Raw genomic sequence first — 19,834 nt, 5'->3', positions numbered from 1 at the left:
TGGGGCTGAGCTGTGCTAGCAATGTCTGATGTCTATTAGTAGTTGGTCACTGATGACCCATCTCTAGCCACCATTGGAATTGGGAATCTCTGAATTGTGTTTACCCGAGACCGTATTAGTTATTCTTAACCCTGCCTCTACAGATAATCTAAGTTGTAGGTACATGAAGGGGTGACCACATAATTTTTTGTGTTTGTTCTAATGTAGATAAGCATTGGAATCAGACTGCTCTGTATTCTTATCTTCACCCACTATTTCCTAGTTTCCCAAATGTCAGTTTCCTCTTCTCTTAAGTGGGGATAGTAACAGTACCTGTCTCAGTCACTGGGAAGAATTAAATGAGCTCACATGCATGAAGCTCTTAGCATAGTTCTTGGCACTTGATAAATAGTTATGGGACCTCTCTCTGGACTTGAATCACTTTTGTGGCACTGTAGACTGGGGAGAGGAGAGGCTTTGCAGAAAGTATAATTTATAAGCTATGTCTTAGAGGATAAGGAGTTAGCATCCCAGTGGACAAAGAAGGGGGAAGGAATCCCGGCAGCAGTATGCTTAAGAGCTATGAGAGAGCAAAGTTTATTTGTGGAAATTGCATATTGTTTACTGTGAATGAAGGGTGAGCTAAAAGTGGGGAGGTGGGAGGAGGTGAGGCAGGAAAGATGACCAAGAACAGATCACAGAGAACCATATAGAACTCAATAAGGAGTTTAAACTTGATCCTCCATCGTTCCCCCCACCCACATAATCTGGTTCCTCTGTTAAGCAGTCACATAAACGTCTTTAAGAGCAGCAACAGTGAAAAGGGGGAAGAGGGCAGCGAATTGGCCTCAAATGAACTGGCATGTCTTTAAAGCTAATACTCCTCCTCGAGAATACTATATTAATTAAACATGTGCCTTGCAAGGTTCATTATTGTTTTACTTGTGTTCCCTGTTGGTTGTCTCATTCATTAATCTGCTGATTAGTAACCCTGAACTCTTGTATCTCCCCACCCCCTTTTTTGGCATTCCCTTTTTAATATACTGTGCTGTTCCCCCTGGGACGTCAACTCCAGGACCCGTCCCTGGCCTGCTCGTGTTTGTTTTCTTTGCCCCTTGTGCCTGCCTCTGCTATAACATTTGTAGTATGTGTTAAGTAATCCTTAAGGTAACATTTTTATTATGTCATAAAAAGTGCATGGCAAATATATTATAACTCATGGACTTTGTTTAAAAATGAACGGATAATTTATTGAGTGTGTTACATGAGCCTTTCTCCCCTCCCCATTTCAGCTGAGACTTGCTGCTCATTTAGCCTAGCCTCCTATTGAGTGCTCCCACCCTGTGACATGCTGGGAAAGCAGACCCATGGTTGGCTAGAAATGACATCATAGTTTATGTACTCAATAAAAATTTAATTAAGTCATTACAGGAATTGCAGTCATCATTTAACCCTCTGATTTCTTCTGTTTAGTTTATTATTAAACATTCAGTAATACCAGTCACCAAATCTTGATGGCTTATAAAATACCTGCATGAATTTTAATAGCTTAAATAAATGGGAAAATATGAGTAACTGATATAAAAGGAACCTTTTCCTTGTGGTGGTGCTGTATGTATGGCTTTTTATGAAAAGCAAAGCATTATGGAAAGGATAAGAGTTGACTAAGAGAACAGTCCAAAACTGTCCGGGAGGAGTTTCTCATTCGGTTTGTCCATCCGTGTATTCATCATGGGCAGGGCACTCCATATGGAATCATCTGGCAGCGGGGACACAGAACCTGCAGGCCAACAAACAAAGCTTAAGTGAGGGAATAAAATCCCAACAGAGGTTCGCCAGAGGGAATATCCAGCTCCCCTTGGCTGCTGGGCTGGCTAGAAGGGCCCAGTAGGATGAGTGCAGTAGTTCAGGAAGCTGTTCTCACTCACCCTCACCTGTTGCCTGCAGATCATGTGTCTGCACTGATCAAGCTTCCACCCTCTTCCAGGAAGGGCCTTTTTCAGCCTGGGTGATGATATCTGAAAGCCATTCCTAGCAGTGGCTGCTTGCCATCTCTCAGCTAGAGAGGAGAGGGAGAGGCAGCTTACAGGTCACTGGAGTTAGGCTATAGGACCAGAGATAGTGGAGCCTTGCTCATAGGGACTTCTTGGCCGGCTCTCCATTCTTCCTGGGTCATAGCTAGCCAGAATGCAGGTGCATCCCAAGAGGAGAAAGTGTGTTTATATGTAACTGGACCTTGCTGTAAACGGAGGTGTGCAGATTAATGTGTTGCTGATCTCTGGAAATGCCCTACATATGGTGAAGCAGATAAAGCACTTGTCTAGAAGCCAGGTTCCAATCCTGGCTCTGCTTTCTTTGTGACCTCAGATAAGTCCCTACCCCTTTTTGGGTCTCAGTTCACCATTTCCTCAGAGGGATTGAGCTAGGTGATCTTTGAAGACCCTTCCAGCTCTAAAGCTTACTAGGTAGATGCAACACATAAACTAGCTCTGCTGAGCAGGTTCAGTGCATGTTTTTCTCTGAAAGATGCTCTTGCCTTTGTGTGATGTCTCTGACATCTGTTTGTGGCTCTGATTCTTCTTGCATGATGAGGAGAATAGCGTGTATGGGAATAGGGACAGCCCCAGAATGGCTCTCAGCGGGGCTGGGCTGTAGTCCCATCGTGGCACTTCAGAAGGAATGAACTCTAGCTCTGGCTTGTTTCTTGACTCTGCCTTTCACCTCAGCCCATTCTGGAAGATGGTGCATTAAGAAGTTGGGCAGTACATATTTTTGAAATTTCAGAAACATGCAAGGTATTCAAGCAGCAAAAAAGGGGAAATAAACAAAAGGGTGTCATTGGACAGAGCACACTCTGCGTGGCACTCAGGCCTCTGTAAGGATTCAGTCATCAGTGTGCCAGCCAGTCTCAAGTCCTGCTCTGGGCCAGGCCCTGGATTAGGTGTCTGTCGGGGGTGCCAAGATTAATCAAACAGAGTTCCTTATGATCTTTGAGTAGCTCACAGACTAGTGGGAGAGATGGGTACATATGCAGTTCTCAACCGTGTTGTGCTTCCAGGAGGAGGAGTATGGACGGAGCTCTAGGAACATAGCGGCTGGAGGTCTGATTTGGCGTGGGTTGAAGGTAGTGGGGAAGGGTCATGGATTGTACCACCAGCTGCATCCAGTCTCACATTTTCCAGTCTTGAGCTGGGCCATTCTCTCTTCCTTTTTGAAAATTATCCCTGACTATTGGGACTGGTTTTAGTTTTCTATAAACAAACCAGAAGGTATTACTCATAAGTCATTGCATTTGCAGAGCACTTTACAGCTTACTGAGGCTTTCAGCATACATTGTTGAATTAATGAATGAATACATGCTAATTCATTTGCTGTTTAAACCAGCACTGTGTATAGGGCATTTGAAAGGCAAGGAAATAGAGAGGTTATTTGACTTACCCAATATCACATCTGCTGTATACAGCAGAATTAGAACTTGAACCCAGGTTGTCTGACCGAACCCAGGTCCTTTCACTACTCCTTTCTGCTCTTCTTCAGAGACCAGTTATGAGCCACAGGATTAAATCACTCAGTCTTTGATTTATGATCCAAAGTAAAATCATCCTTCCAGAGGCAGAAACCTGATGGAACGTAAGGCACGTGGACTTTGGACTAAGACTGACCTGGATGCTAGTCTCAGCTTTATCACTAATTTGCTATGGAACCTAGGGCCAGTCACTTCACCTGCTTGGGGCTCAGTTTTCTGTGTCCATAAAAATGTGACTCTAGCCTACCTACCCTCTGAGTTCCAGTGACGGTTAAAGGAGATGGTATCCATAAAAGCATGTGGCCCATTCTAGGTCCTCAGTAAATGGAGGAGATGACAGTGGGCATGGTTATGGTCAGGGTTGTTAAGCACAAATCTTATTCTCCATGTGAAGTTCCAAATAACTTGGTTGTTTCTAAAACCTGTCAGTTTAAATATCCAGTGAGTCCTTACTTAACGTACTGCACATTACACCAGGCTTTCTGCTGGTATCTCAGGAATGAAACATGGACCGGGCTTTCAAGCATATTCCTAGAAGTCTGGAGGTCAGAGTTTTACCCTACTGGAGACATTCAGTGAACTGCAGTCTGGACTCTGAAGGCCCACCTGGGTGTTCTCTGAGAGAAGTTCTACCTGGGTGTCCATGGTCTCCCTGGAATTGTATTTCAAAACAGTCTCTTAAGATTAACAGTCTTACTACTTCAGCCTGGCTTATTCTGTCCTCCTCTTCACAGCCTCGGGGGCTTTGGGGGCTCTCCTTTCTCCTCAGCATCTCACTCAGGGTCCTGCCTCTCTCCCTCCTCTTCGCACCTCTGACAACTTCCTTCTGTCTTTTACCACCACAAGCTCCTTTGAGTACCCCTTAGACATTTCCTAACCTGGTCCCAACATACCTTTCCAGTGTTCTTGCCCATTCACCTTCCCTGGGACTCCCCAAACATTTTCTTTCCTGCCTCTGCACCTTGGCACACCTTGTTCCCTTTGTCTAGAATGTCCTCTCTCCTCCAAGGTCCACCTAAGTGTTACCTCCTGCAGAACTCTTCACCTGCTCCCAGAGCAGAGATCATTTGTACTAAAATTCATTTCTTGCTCACCACTTTTGGGATAGAATTTGAGGCAACATATTGCAGTTTAATTATTTTTTTACATGTTTGTTTTTCCATACTAGACTGTGTGCTTCTCCAGCTAAGAAACCATTTCTTACATTTTGTGTTCATAGGGTCTAGCACAAAGCCGGACATGTACTTGGGGCTTGGCTCATTAAACTGAGTTACTGCTTTGTGTAATTTGGAATCAAAACCTGAAAGAAGCTGTCAAATTGGGGAGAATCCTGGCAGATCAGGGAAATGGGGATGGACTAGCAGTTCGACCTGTTAGGGGCCTTCTCTCTTTGTTTTACTAAGAGTCTGTGATAGTTAAGAGGCAAAAATTATATTTTTTGTTTTCCCCTTTTTTCATACTTTTGTTTTTGTCATTTTGTTTCTGTAGGTTAATTCTTATATTCTGAAGAAGAACATGATCCTTATGACAAATAATTTCTATGCAGCAATCTTGGGATATGATGAGGTAAGATCATTTGCCAAGCCTTAAGCAGAACATTGGCTCCCCCCAACAGACTTTTTTTTTAATTTTAATTTTAATTAGTGAACACACAGTGCAGTATTGGTTTCTGGAGTAGAATTCAGGGATTCATCACTTACATAGAAAGACTTTTGATGAGAAACTCTGAGGGAACCTTCAGGGGACATTGTTACTACCTACCATTATGGCTTAGAATTTCCTCATCTTCATTGACTTGGCAACAGAAATGACTATGCCCAGCAGTTTGCCTAGTGCTTGGGAAAGAGAGCACGATATAATATGGTCAAATCATTCAACTAGTAGCATTTATTGAGTCCTTATGAGGTGCTGGATGTAGGGACAAAGGCAGATCAGTCACTGTTTTAGTCTCCAGAGATAGGAAGACATACACATATAAACAGCACGGGCTGCCAGACAAATCGCACACTTTTGTGGCTTTCATTATAAAAGCAATACATACTCATTTCAAAAACTCATAAAACTGCACACAAGTGGTTGAAGTAAAAAATAGAAGGCCCCTTTCCTGTCCTGCCCAACTCCCTGTCCCAGAGGAAAACTTTGTTAATAGTTTATTGGGTGTCCTTCCAGACGTTATGTTTGCATACACAGGCACCTATGTATTTTCTTTACACAATGGAAGTTACACTCCATACACTATTCTGCACCTTGCCTTTTTTGCTGAACAATATATCTTAGGCCTCCTTATACATCAGAACATTTAGATCTCATTTTTGTCATTGTAAAATATACATAACATCAAATTTACCTTTTTTTTTTTAAAGATTTTATTTATTTATTTGAAAGAGAGAGAATGAGAGAGAGCACATGAGAGGGGGGAGGGTCAGAGGGAGAAGCAGACTCCCTGCTGAGCAGGGAGCCCGTCGCGGGACTCGATCCAGGAACTCCAGGACCATGACCTGAGCCGAAGGCAGTCGCTTAACCAACTGAGCCACCTAGGCGCCCTCAAATTTACCATTTTTAAGTGTACATTTTAGTCGTCTTAAGTACATTCACATTGTTGAGCAATTGTCCCCACCATCCACCTCCAGAATTTTTTCCATCTTCCCAAGCTGAAGCTCTGTACCCATTAAACCCTTACTCTTCCCTCAGCCTCTTCTCAGCCCCTGGAAACCACCACCTTCTCCTTTCTGTCTCTGTGAATTTGAATACTGAGTACCCCCTTGTAAGTGGAATCATACGGGTTTTATTCTTTGTGACTAGCTTATTTCACTTAGCATAATATCCTCAGCGTTCACCCATGTAGTAGCATCCGTCTCGTCTTTTTCTCCCCACTGTTATTATGGAAATTTCAGACACATCAAAAAGGTAAAAGAATGGTGTAATGAACATCTGTATGCACACTACCAGGGTTCCTCATACCTCATCTTTTTAAAAAACACGTGCATTTATGCTCATTTTGTGGTGACCTCCAGATTTAATGCAAGCACCACCCTTTCTGGGAAACAGGCCTGGAAATTTCCTGGGCTCAGTTCCTTCCACCTACCCTGGACTCCACAGCACTCGCTACACTAGTGTTAACTGTCACCCCGGCTGGGTGGGGACTCCTTCTGGGTGGTGGCAGTGTCTACCGTGTTTCCATTTCTCTTGCCTCGTGTGGTACCTGGCATGTGGTGAGGAATGAGGAAGGGAGGAAAGGCATAAAGGATAAAAGTAAGAAACTGGAGTTCAAGCTGGAGGAAGTGTTATCAGTCTGAAGATAATAATTAAAGCCAGGAGATAAGCTTACAAAAATAGGACTAGTTAAAATTGAGAGTTCCTGATTCTCAGTCCACCAGATATTTGCAGAAAACAGGAAGGTTTATCAGAGAGCAATTTAGATTGCATACCACACACGTCATTGATTTAACATGAGCTTTGTGGGAGTGGGACGGGAGTTGAGAAACACTGCTTACATCTACACATTTAATTGTTAAATTAGATACATTCTGACTGCAGAAGCCTTAGAGTATATGGAAAAATGAGGCTTAGAATTGAAGAAATAGCATTCTCTATTAGCTAGTATTTCTTTGAGGACTTTATTGCAGCTGGCTTGGCTGATTCCTTTCACCAGTATTAATAAAGATGTTCTGAATTGTGTCTCTTTTCTGTCCCTCCTGGCAGAGCCGTCTTATAAACATGCCTGAACACAAGAGTCACCTGAGAGCTCTTCAAATCTAATTCTTGAGCACCTCTCTAAAGATTCCAGGTCAATAGGAGTGGGGCCTGGTATTTAGCAAGCACCTCAGGTGACTCTTTAGAGTGGGAAAGTTTGGGAAATATACTAATTACCTGGGACGCTTTTTTAGAAATACCATTGTTTGGGCCCTGTCTCCCAAAAGTTCTAATTTAACTGCTATAGGTGGGCATCTTTTGTAAAAGTTCCTCGGGTAATTTTAATGTGCATGCAGATCACGTAGGTAAAATTCAGATTCTGACTCAGCAAGTCAGCGGGGAGGCCTGAGATTCTGCATGGCGAACAAGCTGCAGGTGACGCGGTGTAGCCATTCTGCAGACCACACTGGGAGTCATGGATTCTAGAGCTGTGCTGTCCAAGACTAGCCACGTGCGGCTCTCTTTTTTGTTGTTTTGAGTAGGCCCCACATGCAGCGTGGAGCCCAGCTCGGGGCTTGAACTCATGATCCTGAGATCGAGACCTGAGCTGAGATCAAGAGTTGGATGCTTAACCGACTGAACCACCCAGGTGCCCCCACATGTGGCTATTTTGATTTAAATTCCTTAAATAAAATTGAAAATTGAGTCGCACTGGTTACATTTCAGGTGCTCAATAGCTTTACGTGGCTTGTGGCTGCTGGCCTGGACCATGTGGTTATAGAGTGTCTCCGTCATCACAGAAAGTTCAGTTGGACAGTGCCGTTCTGCAGCACCCTTTTCCTAGAATGTTGCTTGGGTTGTGCCCCTACCCTGGCCACATTGAAACCTTCCTGTTTTCTGCTACATTAAGTCCATATTCCTCCATGGAACTTCCAGGTCTTCTGTCAACTGTCCCCCTTGTGACATGTCTTATCCACTGTTATCTCCTATTGCATTTGAGTGTGTAACCTTCTTTCCAAGTGAGGCCATTTGCCTCACTGCCCCACAGACATGCTGTGCCTGCTGGAAGGTCTCCTGGACAACTAGGTTTGGAGGGCAGTGGCCAAGTCTCAGCTTTGAGCGTGGTACCTTGTAGGCACTCTCTCTGTAAATGTTCCGTGAACCAATGTATTCTGTCTTGCTTAGATGTAGCTCTCCAAATATTCTCCACTCTTAAAGGCCCCCTTCTCCACAAAGCTTTCCCTGACCTCTCTAGATCTGTGTTTGTTTACTCTGAATTTCAGCCTCATCCATTCATCCATCTATCCGTCCATTTAACAGTATAAGGTGCCTGCCATATGGGATGCACTGGGAATATATTGGTGAATAAAACAAATATGGTGTGGTTCTTTCCCACTGGAGCTTACCTTCCAATGGGAGACAGGCAGTAAACAGGTAAACAAGCAAATAAATATCTAGTTACAAATAGAGGGTCATAGAAGCTAAGACCAAAGAATGAGGAGTCACCCATGTACATAGTCTACCTTGGAGTCTCCCTATACAGATTGGCAGTTGTTCACTCTCTAGGATTTGATCCTGTGCTGCTGTTTGTTGGGCACTAGCTTGTCTCTTCAACTGGATTGCAAGCTGCCTGTGAGCTGAGACCATTTTGCTGTGATTCTGTGTTCTCAGCATCATGCTAAGCACATAGTGGTGTCACAAACCAGTCTTTTCTGAGTGAGACTGCCACTCCAAACCCTTAACCATAACCTGGACCCTCAAGGCACAGGCTTTCTCTCAATTACTCTTCACCTGGGTGTCTTATTCCTGAAGGATGCTTTTTTGTGTCGTGAGGGAAAACAAGCAGGCCCCCTAGTAGATTGTGGGAACATTGCTATGCAAACTAATATTTGGCCGCCAAGCACCCCTTTTCCTTTCCTGATTTCTCTCTCAGACCAGTCTCCCATATGTTTTCACTGACTTACTAGCAGTTTGGTAGAAAAAAGGGTGAAGTTGGGCTTATTGATTTGTTCAGCCGTTTTTATTGCACCCCCCACTCTATGCCAGGTACTGTGTCCTAACTAGAGCTAGTCAGGAACCACCCCTTGACCTCACCAGTGCATTCTGGTCCTGAGTCTACCACCAATTAGCTAGATAACCTCTAAGCCTTTGTGTACTTATCTTTCAAATGGGGATAATCATATCTGTTCTTCTTGGCATATGTAGTCATTAGGAGCCAGGTGTGTGAAGGAACTGACAGCCTGGAACAGTCAGGTGCTATCACTGTTGATCGGAGTCCTGAGTCACCCTTTTCTTTCCGACTGATGATGGACTTGCCCCTTCCCAGGCATCTCCCCCATTGCCAGGGGTACCTGTTTGCAGCAGACCGTGGCTCCCAGGGCTTTTGCTGTCCTGTGCTCTGTGCTCATTCTCTAGGTCCTCATGACACCCGCTCCCAGGCTCTTCTTTCGCACATAACACATGTGGGTCTCTGCCAGCAGCTCTCCGGCTTGTGCCCGGGGCACTTTAGACACAAGCAGGCTGTTGTGTTAGCAAATAGCTTGGAGAACGGTGATGTGCCTGAGCTTGTTCTTGGGCCCTGTCCCCATCTGCCAGAAGAAGCTGGTTTTCCTGACTCAGCCATTGTGCCAACACAGTCTCTTAAGCTGGGGAATTATAGGGATGTTGAGCAGGGGGCATTTGGAACAGGTTGACTGTTTTTCCACCAAACTGTCAGCACCCCATCCTGGACTTGGCCCTTCGTGGCAGCAGGCCTGACGTCGGACCTCATATGCCGCCATGTCCCAGAGGCCAACACGCAGTATCACATTGAAGACATGATCTGGGGTCTTCGTGTAATGCTTTGCCACTTCCAGAGCCTGTCATGGCCATGGTCTCTGAATTCTCACAACAGTGCTGTGGGCGGGTCTTGCTGTGTGTGTTTGGCTCATGAGGAACTGAGGCTCAGGAAGGGCTGGTGATTTTCCAAGGGCCACACGGCCGTCAAGTGACAGAGCTGCCATTTGAACCTAGGTGGTCCGATCCCTAGATCTCACTGTAGTTTCAGCTATGGCCCCAGCTGCCTGCCAAAGCGAGCTCCTGGTCCTTGTATCTGACATACTGCACGTAACAGAATGCCTTTCCATGATCTTTTATAATGCAACTGTGCGTAGGGCAAGCACTTTCATCTCTGTTTCATAGATGAGTGGTGAATTGTCCGCCATCTCTGAGCTTGGTAGTGGCAGAGCCAGGATTTGATCTGGCCTTCTGACTTGTAAGTCCCAGTTGGTGCTTTGTTTGGTTCCATATTAGCTTGGCACCTGGACAGAGCAGCTTTTTGGGGCCTTTCCACTCAGTCACCCTCACCCCACGAAGCAGGACCATCCCCTCTCCTTCCCTTAGAGGTCCAAGCTAGAAAATGGCTCTAGTCCATGGCCCAGGTGCTGATTAGTCTCTATGATATTTGGGCTTCTCAACAGAGCCCTCCTTCGTGCTGCAAAGGACAATATTAGACACACGCACACAGGCTCTGAGCATTCCCTCTGGCCCATGGCAGCCCTGCTGAACGGCCTGTTCCTGTACTTGCGGCAGGGCCAGCCGTGGCCAACCCAGAGATGGGTGACAGTGAGGCCAAGGTGCCTGGTTTCCTTTCCCAGAGAGACAGCTGCCTTGCAGATGTGTGCCCTTGGACCAGGAGAGAAGGTGCAGTCTATGCCCACCTCTATTCCTGGGAAAAAAATACCCACCCACAACACTCTGTGCCCATTCCTTGCGGGCAGTGGTAGGAGCACTGGGCCAACCTCTTGCTGGCCTCACAGGTATTGCTGGGTTGAGTACAGTGCAGGAGAGTAGCGAGAGCTGTGGCCTGGGAGGGCAGCCAGACATGAACCCGATCTCTGCATTAATCTTAGCCAGTCACTCGGCCCCTCTGGCTCCCGTGTCCTTCCTGTGCATAAAATGAAAGGGTTGGACCAGATGCTCTCTGAAGACCCCATCTGGCTCTACCATGTAGCTGCCCCGTTTCTTTCTTGTGGTGTCTATAAGGTCTTTTCCAGTCCGATTCTGTGGTTGTCAGCATGTTCACAATATCCCCAGCTTTTGTACGTATGGCTCTGCCATACTCCCTGGAAGACCAATTGTACTCTGTGTTCCAGGGGATCCTTTCAGATGACCGTGGGCTGGCTGCTGCCCTCTGGAGAACCTTCTTTAACCAAAAATGTGAAGACCCTCGGCAGCTTGAATTGTTGGTGGAGTATGTGAGGAAACAGGTGAGCAACCCCAGCCCTCCCCTCCAGAGGCTCACGGGAAGCAGGTCTTTCCTGAGGTCTGGAGGTGCTGGACTTTAGAGGATTGTGAGAGGTTGAGTTGCCAGAGGCCAGTCTGAGGGAATTCTGACCACATCCTGTCGGCAGCAGGTGCTGATGAACACCTTCTGTGTGCCCAGCCATGAGCTAGGCTGGGAGTGGGGAATGGGATGGAAGAAGAAGCACTGAGTAGTCTGCTCTCAAAAACTTTTAGGCATTCATTCACTACATACTTGATTACCTGTTATGTGCCTAGTGCCGTGTGAGACCATCGGCACACACAGTCCTGTAGGATATGGGAATGTGGTGCTGTGTGGTCGCCCACTGTAGCCCCCTCTGTCCCACTTTGAAGCTCCAAGATTCATGCTTCCTGCTCCTGATTTCTAGCAGGACTGGGCTCCAGGCAGCATTCCACGGGTGTCCCTCCAGCCTCTCCCCACTGAGTGCCAGCCACAATCAAGTAGCGTCCTCCTGCTTCCTTCTCCGCCCCCTCGTCCCCCAGGGCTCCCTGACACCAGAATTTCTAAGAGAAAACTCCAGAGTGGAGACTCTTAACTATATCGTTTTCCTTGAAACCATGGCAACTTCACTCCTTGATCTCTCTGCCCCCCGATCCTGTATTGATAGGAAAACCATATTTTATAGATGAGGGAGCTGAGTGGCAGAGAAGAGGAACATAGAGGCTTTTCCAGGGTCTCCCAGTGAGTCAGCCTGCACAGCTGGCCTACAACCCAAGCTGGTGATTCATGTAGCCACTAGAGAGGCCTTAGCTGCTCCAGACAGCTCATCAGCTCAGGCTGTCCCATGAGTCACACCTTTGCTTCATGGGCCTGGCCCTGGAGCTGAAGGGGCCTCACCCCACGGTTATTCTCTTACTCACCTGTGTCCATGGCCTTCAGGCCTTCAATAGCCAGGCAGGGGAAGGCCAGGCCCTGGCTCTTGGGGAGAAGACAGGGCCAGCAGGAGCAGCTTGCTGATTGCTGGCAAAACCACACAGTGGGGCTTTTCAGACCCAGAGGGTAGAGAACCCCAGAAGCCAGGACTTCTGTTTGACCATTCTTCAAATCTGCCAGAGCTGGGAGAAGGTACTGTGGCCAGAGGGCTCCACCCACAGAGAACTCTTGAGACTCACACTGCTGACTGGACTCACCGTCAGACACAAGTGGCAGTTGGCAAAGCAAATGCTGTGTTTTTTGAGAGACTAGCCTAACTTTTCCATCTGCTGTGGTGGGCTTGTGCCAGGGGCCACAACAAGGACACAGCTGGGACTTCTCCGAGGGCCCTAAAAGAAGGGACTGCACACCATTGCCCCTAGAAGAAATCCCATATTGTCCAGTGAGAAGCAGGCAATAGGAAAACAGTGATGGGGCTCTTAGGGAAGTAGGGAGCTTTGATGGGACCCGGGCCTGTCAGCAAAACTGAATATCTGCTGTGCCAGGCACTCTGGTGAGAAAACAGAGATTCACAGGACCCACACCTGCCCTCCAGCCAGCTCATGGTTTGGTGAGGAAGCCAGTCAGGCACAAGGCTAACCCTGGAATAAGTCAGTCTGTGATGATACAGGTAGGAACAAAGTGCTGTGGAAGGCCAAAGAAAGGCGAGACTGTGAATGAGCAGATCAGGAAAGACCAGGAAGCCGGGCCCTCAACAGACTAGCCCTGCACCATGATCCTAGTTGGTCTGGTGGGTAGCCCAAGAGCCAATCCGAGGTTGTGTTGAGATTTTCAATGCAGAAGATGGGCAGACAGGTGGCATTAGGCACAGAGATGGAGTTGTTGGAAAGAGGAGTGTGTTTTAGGCAAGGTAATGGGTCAGTCACTCTCCTTGAACTAAAAGACAGCAGGACGTGTGGAAACCTAGACCTGACATATATGTGAGAGATGGGTTGAGTTCAAGGGTCAGCAGCCTGAAGATGAAACAACAGGAGTGAAGGGATTCTTGGAAGAGGGAGACGGTCCAAGGACTAAGATGAGGCTTCCAGACTCCTGCCCCCTTCCTCCCAAATGCCTTCTTACCCCACAGTGGAGCTTCATCTCTCTGAATCCAGAGCTCACTCCTGATGTGATCCAGCTCTCTCCCCTTGATTGTGCCTGTCCACTTGAAAGCATTTCTCATTCTGCTGTTCTTACTAGCAGCAGCCTGGGGATCCTCCCAGAGACCACCTTTATCTCCTGAGACTTGGCCACTCATTAGATCACCTGCCTCTCGCAGAACTGCCCAACCTCGCCTCCCCTGCAGCTGCTCCCCATTCTCCGTATTGTGGGTGTCCCTTCTCCACTTGCTGTTCAGGGGGATAAGCTCCCCCAGCCGTCCTCGTGGGTGAAGCTAGACCCACTGGTCTGCACGGCGGCCTGCTAATTGTGGGGTCAGAGCTCACTAGAGGACAGTAGAGGCATACATATTTAAAATTTTAAAAAGTTCCCGTGACTACAGTGTACACGTGTTGTATCATTTAATCTGTTCATGAGCCCTGAATAGACAGATAAAACTCACACACACATCCCAAGGACGTGTCTCCCCTAGTACATCCTCCCTAGAAAGTTCTTGCAGCCCAGAAAGTCAGGGCTTGTGTGACTGTCTATTCAGAGGTATGATGGGGAGTTCCCTAAAGCCTTCCCAATGAGCTTGCCCAGGAATTCTTTTCTCCCAACCCACTTCAATGAAATAATCTGGGAGATCAGAGACCTGCTGTCCTGGGAGCTGGGATGGTCAGACCCCCCCCCCTTCCCCCAAGGCCCCTCCCTGTCCTCTCCATTTGAAGGCTGGTTCCTTATGCCATCTTATGTCTCTCCTGCCCTTGTCCTCTGTTTCCTGCTTGCCCGGTTGCAGATGCAGTACTTGGACTCCATGAATGGTGAGGATCTGCTTCTGACAGGGGAGGTGAGCTGGCGCCCTCTTGTGGAGAAGAATCCTCAGAGCATCCTGAAGCCTCATTCCCCAACTTACAACGATGAGGGTCTTTGATGGGCTGGTGCCTCTGAACAGCTGGCCTGCTGGCTTTGAGGAACTGCCAGGAGAGAGGTGCTTGTTTGGCCCGGAACCCTGCAGAAAGTGGCCTGAACTGACCTTTGAACAGCATCTGTCCAATACCTGGCCCCATTTGTGTTGATTATCCTCTTAGTATGCCCAGGAGTCTGATCTGGTGGGGTACAGTGCTGGGAGAACCCTTAGCTCTTCTGAGGTATCCTCCCCCCCCAGGAGAAGCCTGGAGCAGGAGCTCCCCAGCACACACTCCCCTGGTCCCCTCCAGTAACTGATTGACAGCTTTTCCCAAAGGCAGCAGAGGGATGGGGATAGGTTAGCAAGGGGACACTTCCACCAAGGGCCCACCGTGGCCAAGGGGCAGTTTGGAATGCTGCTGAGTCAAGACGGGTAACCACGCTCTGTCCTCCGGCTTTGAGCCATGGAGTTGAGTTGGCCATTAAAAGAAACAGAGACTTATCTCTGCCATGGATTGTCTTTATTCCAGGGTTTTTAGAAACTTACCTGAGATGGCAGTTGCCATAAGCTGAGGGCCATCACCCAGCTCAGTTAGAGGCAGGGAAGGCGAGAGGGTCAGGAGGGTCTCTGCTGCTCCTTTTGTCTCTAGTTCATGGAGATGTCACTGTTCTGGCCAAGGCCTAGCCTGCCAGGCTCCATCGTCTGGGACCCAGAAGGGCTCTGATGGCCAAGGGGCTTGTCACATCCTGAGTCGTTTGGAAAGAAGCCCCAAGAACATATGTCCCTTTGTCACGAGGGGAGGAACATGCTGTCTTTCCTCTGTTGACTCCCTTTATGTGAGATACTGGGGAGAAGAGGAGAAAATTCTTTCTGGCTTCATTGTGCCATCCCAGGGCCCAGCCCCGTGCCCAGCTTTCTAGCCCCGTCCCAACTTCTGGAGCATGTGCTGCACAGCCAGCTCGGTCTGTGCACTTGAGGATCAGTCCCCTCCTTCCTGAGTGTGGGTCATCTCTTGGGGGATTTTCTTTACATGGAAGAAAGGGGGCGGGGAACCATAGTGCCCCTCCTTCCCCCATCAAACTTCCTTCATTTAACTTGCTATAAAATGAGTCATATAAAGAAATTCTATATGGGTGAGGTATATCCCACTTCTGTGAAAACATTACAAATCAGACCGCCTTCTCAGAGTTTATTTAAGATGCTTTTGTTGCAAGCGGAGTTCTAGAGTGAAGCCCCCTCTGTGTGTGTGAGATAGTAACACCTTGTAACTCATTACAGCTGGGCACTATTTACATAAACCAGAGCTGAGCCAGGCAGGAATTTGCTGATTAATTTATTTTTAATGGAGTGAAGTATACCATGCACCAAAATAAACTTTACTGTGTGTACCTAACTGCTCCTGGAATGGATGGAAAAATTAATGGAACAGATTTTGGCTCCCAACTCCACACACTAATTCATATATAAAAGTTATTTGAGCCTTAACCCATTTGCTGCCCAGGGCAGCTCCCCAGCCACAGACCCCAGCCCACAGCACCAGTCCAGCTACTGGGCTTGCTTGAGAATCATGGAACTGCAGATTTAGAAGAAACTTCAGAGGTCACTTAATCCAGTCTGGGTCCAGAACTTGACTCCCCTTCTCGCATCCCAGTTGGCCCCTGTCCATACAAGCCGTTTATGAATACCTCCGCCTGCAGAGCCAAGTCGTGTCTCCATAAGCTGAGTAACTGTCAAACAGGGCAACTTGTAACACGGAGCTGCGTTTTAAAGAACCGAATTGGATCTATCAGGTCGGGGATGTCCCGAAGCCCTCACTTCCAGACTCTTGGCATCTTTCACCCACTACACACCTCCTTCCCCTTCAAGATAAAATCCAGGCTCCTGGAGGCTGCAAGGCCCTTCGTAATTTGACCTGTGCTTGTTTCTGAGTCTCGAATTCATTTCTTCTCTGAACAAACTGAACCGCTTGGGTGTTCTGAAGAGATCATCCTGTATGTTTCCTCTACCTGGTATTCTTGCATCCCCTTTTGACTAGAGAAATCCCATGTGTGCTCACATACCCACCCCCCGTCCAGCCTTGTCTGCCCCAGATGCAAACTATGGCTGACATACCCACCCTCCATCCTGCACTGTGAGCTCCTTCAGAGTGGGCACTGTGTTTGGGTCAATCACCTTTGTTTCTCTAGTGCCCCCGGAGTGCCTGGCTCACAGTAGGCATCAGTATAAGCTTGGACAAATGAAAGAAGGAATGCATTAGATCATCAGTCATTATCAGTACGAGCCCAACAAAAAAGTCCCTTTCTGGATCATTCTCTGACCTACAGTTCAGCTTATTTTAACTATTCAGTACAGAGTACCTCCACTGGCCTTTGCGTAGGAACGGAAAGCTAAATGTTCGTTCTGTAGCTACATGTTTTTCTTTCTCTTTTTTTAAGTAATCTCTACACCAACGTGGGGCTCAAACTCAAAACCTCCAGACCAAGAGTTGCATGCTCCACTGATTGGGCCAGCCAGGTGTCCCTGTAGCTACACATATTTCTACTGTAAATTGTTACTACACAAAACAAGTGAGGGACATTTCTTGCCTTCAGGGAGATTGCTCTTTAGAAATAATTTTGTTATTTATTTATACTTCCAGAAAGGATTACAGCAAATTAAAAGACACGCTTATAGTAAAACTGCAAAATGATTAGAACAAAGTTTAAAAGATAAGATGCAAGTATTGGGAGGTGAGAAAGGGAAATAATCACATGAGAAAACCTGTACTGCTAATAACCAATTTTCATGGGAATTTTTTGGTAATTTATAAAGTAGTTTTAACACATTGTCTCAATGGTCCTGTGAAATAGGTATCCTCATCGTTCTTCCCCCCCCTTTCCACAGGTGAGGGGACTAAGGCTCAGGTTATCCAGCCACAGGAAGAAGGGGCCCAGTGTGCCCCAGTCCTCATCTTCCAACCCCAGGGCCCTTGCTCTCTCCCCATCCCACACTGCCCCCGACAGGTCAGTGAGGAAATCTGCAACTGAGTATAAAACCTTGCCCCGAGCTTCCTGGGAGCCAAAGGCAGAAATGGGAGTCAAGGTTCTAAGAGTTCCCATTGTCACATAAAAGGAAGTATACTTATTTGTCAGAAGAAATGTTTCAGAGAAGAATGTATTATAGGGAATTTAAATGAGAAACACCAAACAATGCAGTGAATATTACCTCTAAGATTTCAGTTTTGCCTGTAAGTTTGAGAACCATAAATAATTGCTGTTTCTTACATCAAGCTGAGATTAAAGCCAAGGCCCCAGTTCAGCCAGTATTTTTTGCATTTCTGTTCTGTGTCAGACACTGCTTGGTATTTTCACTTGTTTTCTATTTTAATCTTCAGTGACAAATCTGTGCGGTAAGTTTTATTAAGCTCCTGTTACCATTGAGGGAAACTACATGAAGTTCAGGGGGGCCCAAATTGACTCTGCATGCAGAACTCAGGTGGTTCTGAGACCCAAGTCCAATGCGTTTAGTTTCAGAGAAGGAGGACTGGATGGGGAAAGGGACCGATGTGCTACAGTTAAAAAGTAAAAGGAAGCCTTCAGTGATATTCCAGCCACTTGGGCTTGTGTGGACACATTCTCATACTAACAGGAAAAATCAGAACAAGGGAGTTAGACCTCAGAAAAGCCCTGAAGGGAGTCGAGACATAAAGGATGGGCAAGGTTTTAGGTAGGTGGCAAGAAAAAGGAAATGGGAAGCTGCCTAGGGGAAGGCACGGAATAGGAAGCTTCTTCAGACTCCAGTGGTCCAGCTGAGTGGTTGGCTAAGGGCAGAAAAGGTTGCAGAGAGCCGGGTGGGGCCACGAGTGGGGGTAGCCTGGGTAACGCTGCACCTGGCAGGCATTCTGAGTAAGGACTGTGACCTGCTGGGAGTGAAGATGTACAGCGGTGTGCAAGGTAGATCGGCTCAGTCAGGAACCAGCCATCTAGGCTTGGGGGCCTGGGGGGTGATTGTAGGAATTCAGAGGGAAGCTCAAACCGCAGAGACTTGATAACTCCCTACACATGGAGCCTGAAGAAAGCCGTCTAGAGCTCTCCTGGGAACCAGGAGATGGCGATGTCAGGCAGAAGAGGGAAGCTCGAAAAGAAGAATTCTCTGTACTGTGTTTTTTTCCAAGTGCCAATTACATTTTCCTATGGGATAGGCAGGGCAGGGATTATTGCCCCCACCATGCAATAGGGGAACAGGTCCACTAAGAAGAATCCACAACTGGTGCAAGGTGACCCTGTAGCAAAGCTGAACAGTCTCCTGTCTTTTGAGACCTACTCCATTGCTTTTGGTTTATGTTGTTTGTATCTGTATGGGAGCCAGTCTGTGGAAGGTGCCCTGGAGAGGGCAAGAGAGGGGCTGGACTTCAGGGGATGATTAGGATGGGGGGGCTAAGGACTTTGGCCTTATCTTGCATTTAGAAGGGGCACTTGAAATCATGAAAATGGATGAGCTCCCAGAGGTGAAATGTAGAGGGCTGACCAGGGACTGGGGTGGGTGTGGGAGAAGACATTCCGGGTTGGGGTGGAGCGGGGCGGCAAGGTGGAACGGGTGGGGAGGAGTAGGAAGAGCAGGAACCGGCATAGGAAGTAGAGGCTGGAGTAGAAGTCGGGGGAGAGGAAGCTTCCAGAAGGAGGAGGTTCTTTTTTTTTTTTTTTTAGATTTTATTTATTTGAGAGAGAGAGAATGAGAGACCGCACGAGAGGGAGGAGGGTCAGAGGGAGAAGCAGAGCAGACTCCCTGCCGAGCAGGGAGCCCGATGCGGGACTCGATCCAGGGACTCGATCCAGGGACTCCAGGATCATGACCTGAGCCGAAGGCAGTCGCTTAACCAACTGAGCCACCCAGGCGCCCCAGAAGGAGGAGGTTCTTAATGCTGCATGCTGCAGAGTTGGGGCCAGGGAGTAAGTGAATGAGGCTTAAGGGCTTCAGACTATTCCAGGAACAAGATTTTTGAGAGAATGCAGAAATTGCAAAGGGTTAAGAAGGTAGAGTATGGCAGCAGCTGTGGTATCTTGGTAGGTGCCTAGCTGAAGAGAAATGGAGAAAAATTGGGCAGGAGTTAGGAGAGTAGGGTAAGAACTAAGGTGTTTGCAGCACAGAAGAAAGCTGAAGATGTGCATGGGGGTGAGGAGGAGCCAGATTAAATGTAAAGCACTCATTCAGTGGAGTAGGAGACTTCCCGTCAATGTTAGGAATTACTAGATCCCTCTTGAAGTGGGAGCCTGGTCTTGAGAACAAGGGCCTGGCTTTGGAGGGGAGGAGGGAACCTCTTCCTGAGACCAGAGATTGGACCAGATGGGGACATGGGATTTCTGAGGTGAGGGCTGAGAGGGGAGAGGCCAGCCCATGCTGGTCTCAATGCCCAGGGAACCTAGAATTATCGGCCGTTGGGGTGAAGGGGAAAGGAAGGGGGATCTGGCAGGTCTGTGGGCAGAGAATGAGACAG

General features: G+C 47.5%; 1 protein-coding gene across 10 annotated transcripts in view; it reads left to right on the top strand.

The window, feature by feature from the left end:
* LOC123851722 (ubiquinol-cytochrome c reductase complex assembly factor 1) overlaps nt 1-15,754 on the top strand; it is a 93,802-nt gene extending 78,048 nt beyond the window's left edge. For 9 of the 10 annotated variants that reach the window (XM_064573072.1, XM_064573069.1, XM_045885670.3 and 6 more), the window contains 3 exons: nt 4,994-5,071; nt 11,272-11,385; nt 14,251-15,754. In XM_064573072.1, the coding sequence (XP_064429142.1) occupies nt 4,994-5,071; nt 11,272-11,385; nt 14,251-14,385 (327 nt within the window). In that variant the 3' untranslated portion in view covers nt 14,386-15,754. The remainder of the gene's footprint in view (nt 1-4,993; nt 5,072-11,271; nt 11,386-14,250) is intronic. The other variant, XM_064573074.1, reaches the window with a different exon arrangement.
* The last annotated feature ends 4,080 nt before the right edge of the window (nt 15,755-19,834 follow it).

This window comes from Mirounga angustirostris, unplaced genomic scaffold, assembly GCF_029215605.1.
Source record: "Mirounga angustirostris isolate CCGP_5_RB_7025 unplaced genomic scaffold, mMirAng1.0.hap1 SCAF_10, whole genome shotgun sequence".
NCBI classification, from domain to species: Eukaryota; Metazoa; Chordata; class Mammalia; order Carnivora; family Phocidae; genus Mirounga; species Mirounga angustirostris.
The sequence above is the reverse complement of the archived record's forward strand: the minus strand, read 5'-3'. Positions and strand labels throughout refer to the sequence as shown.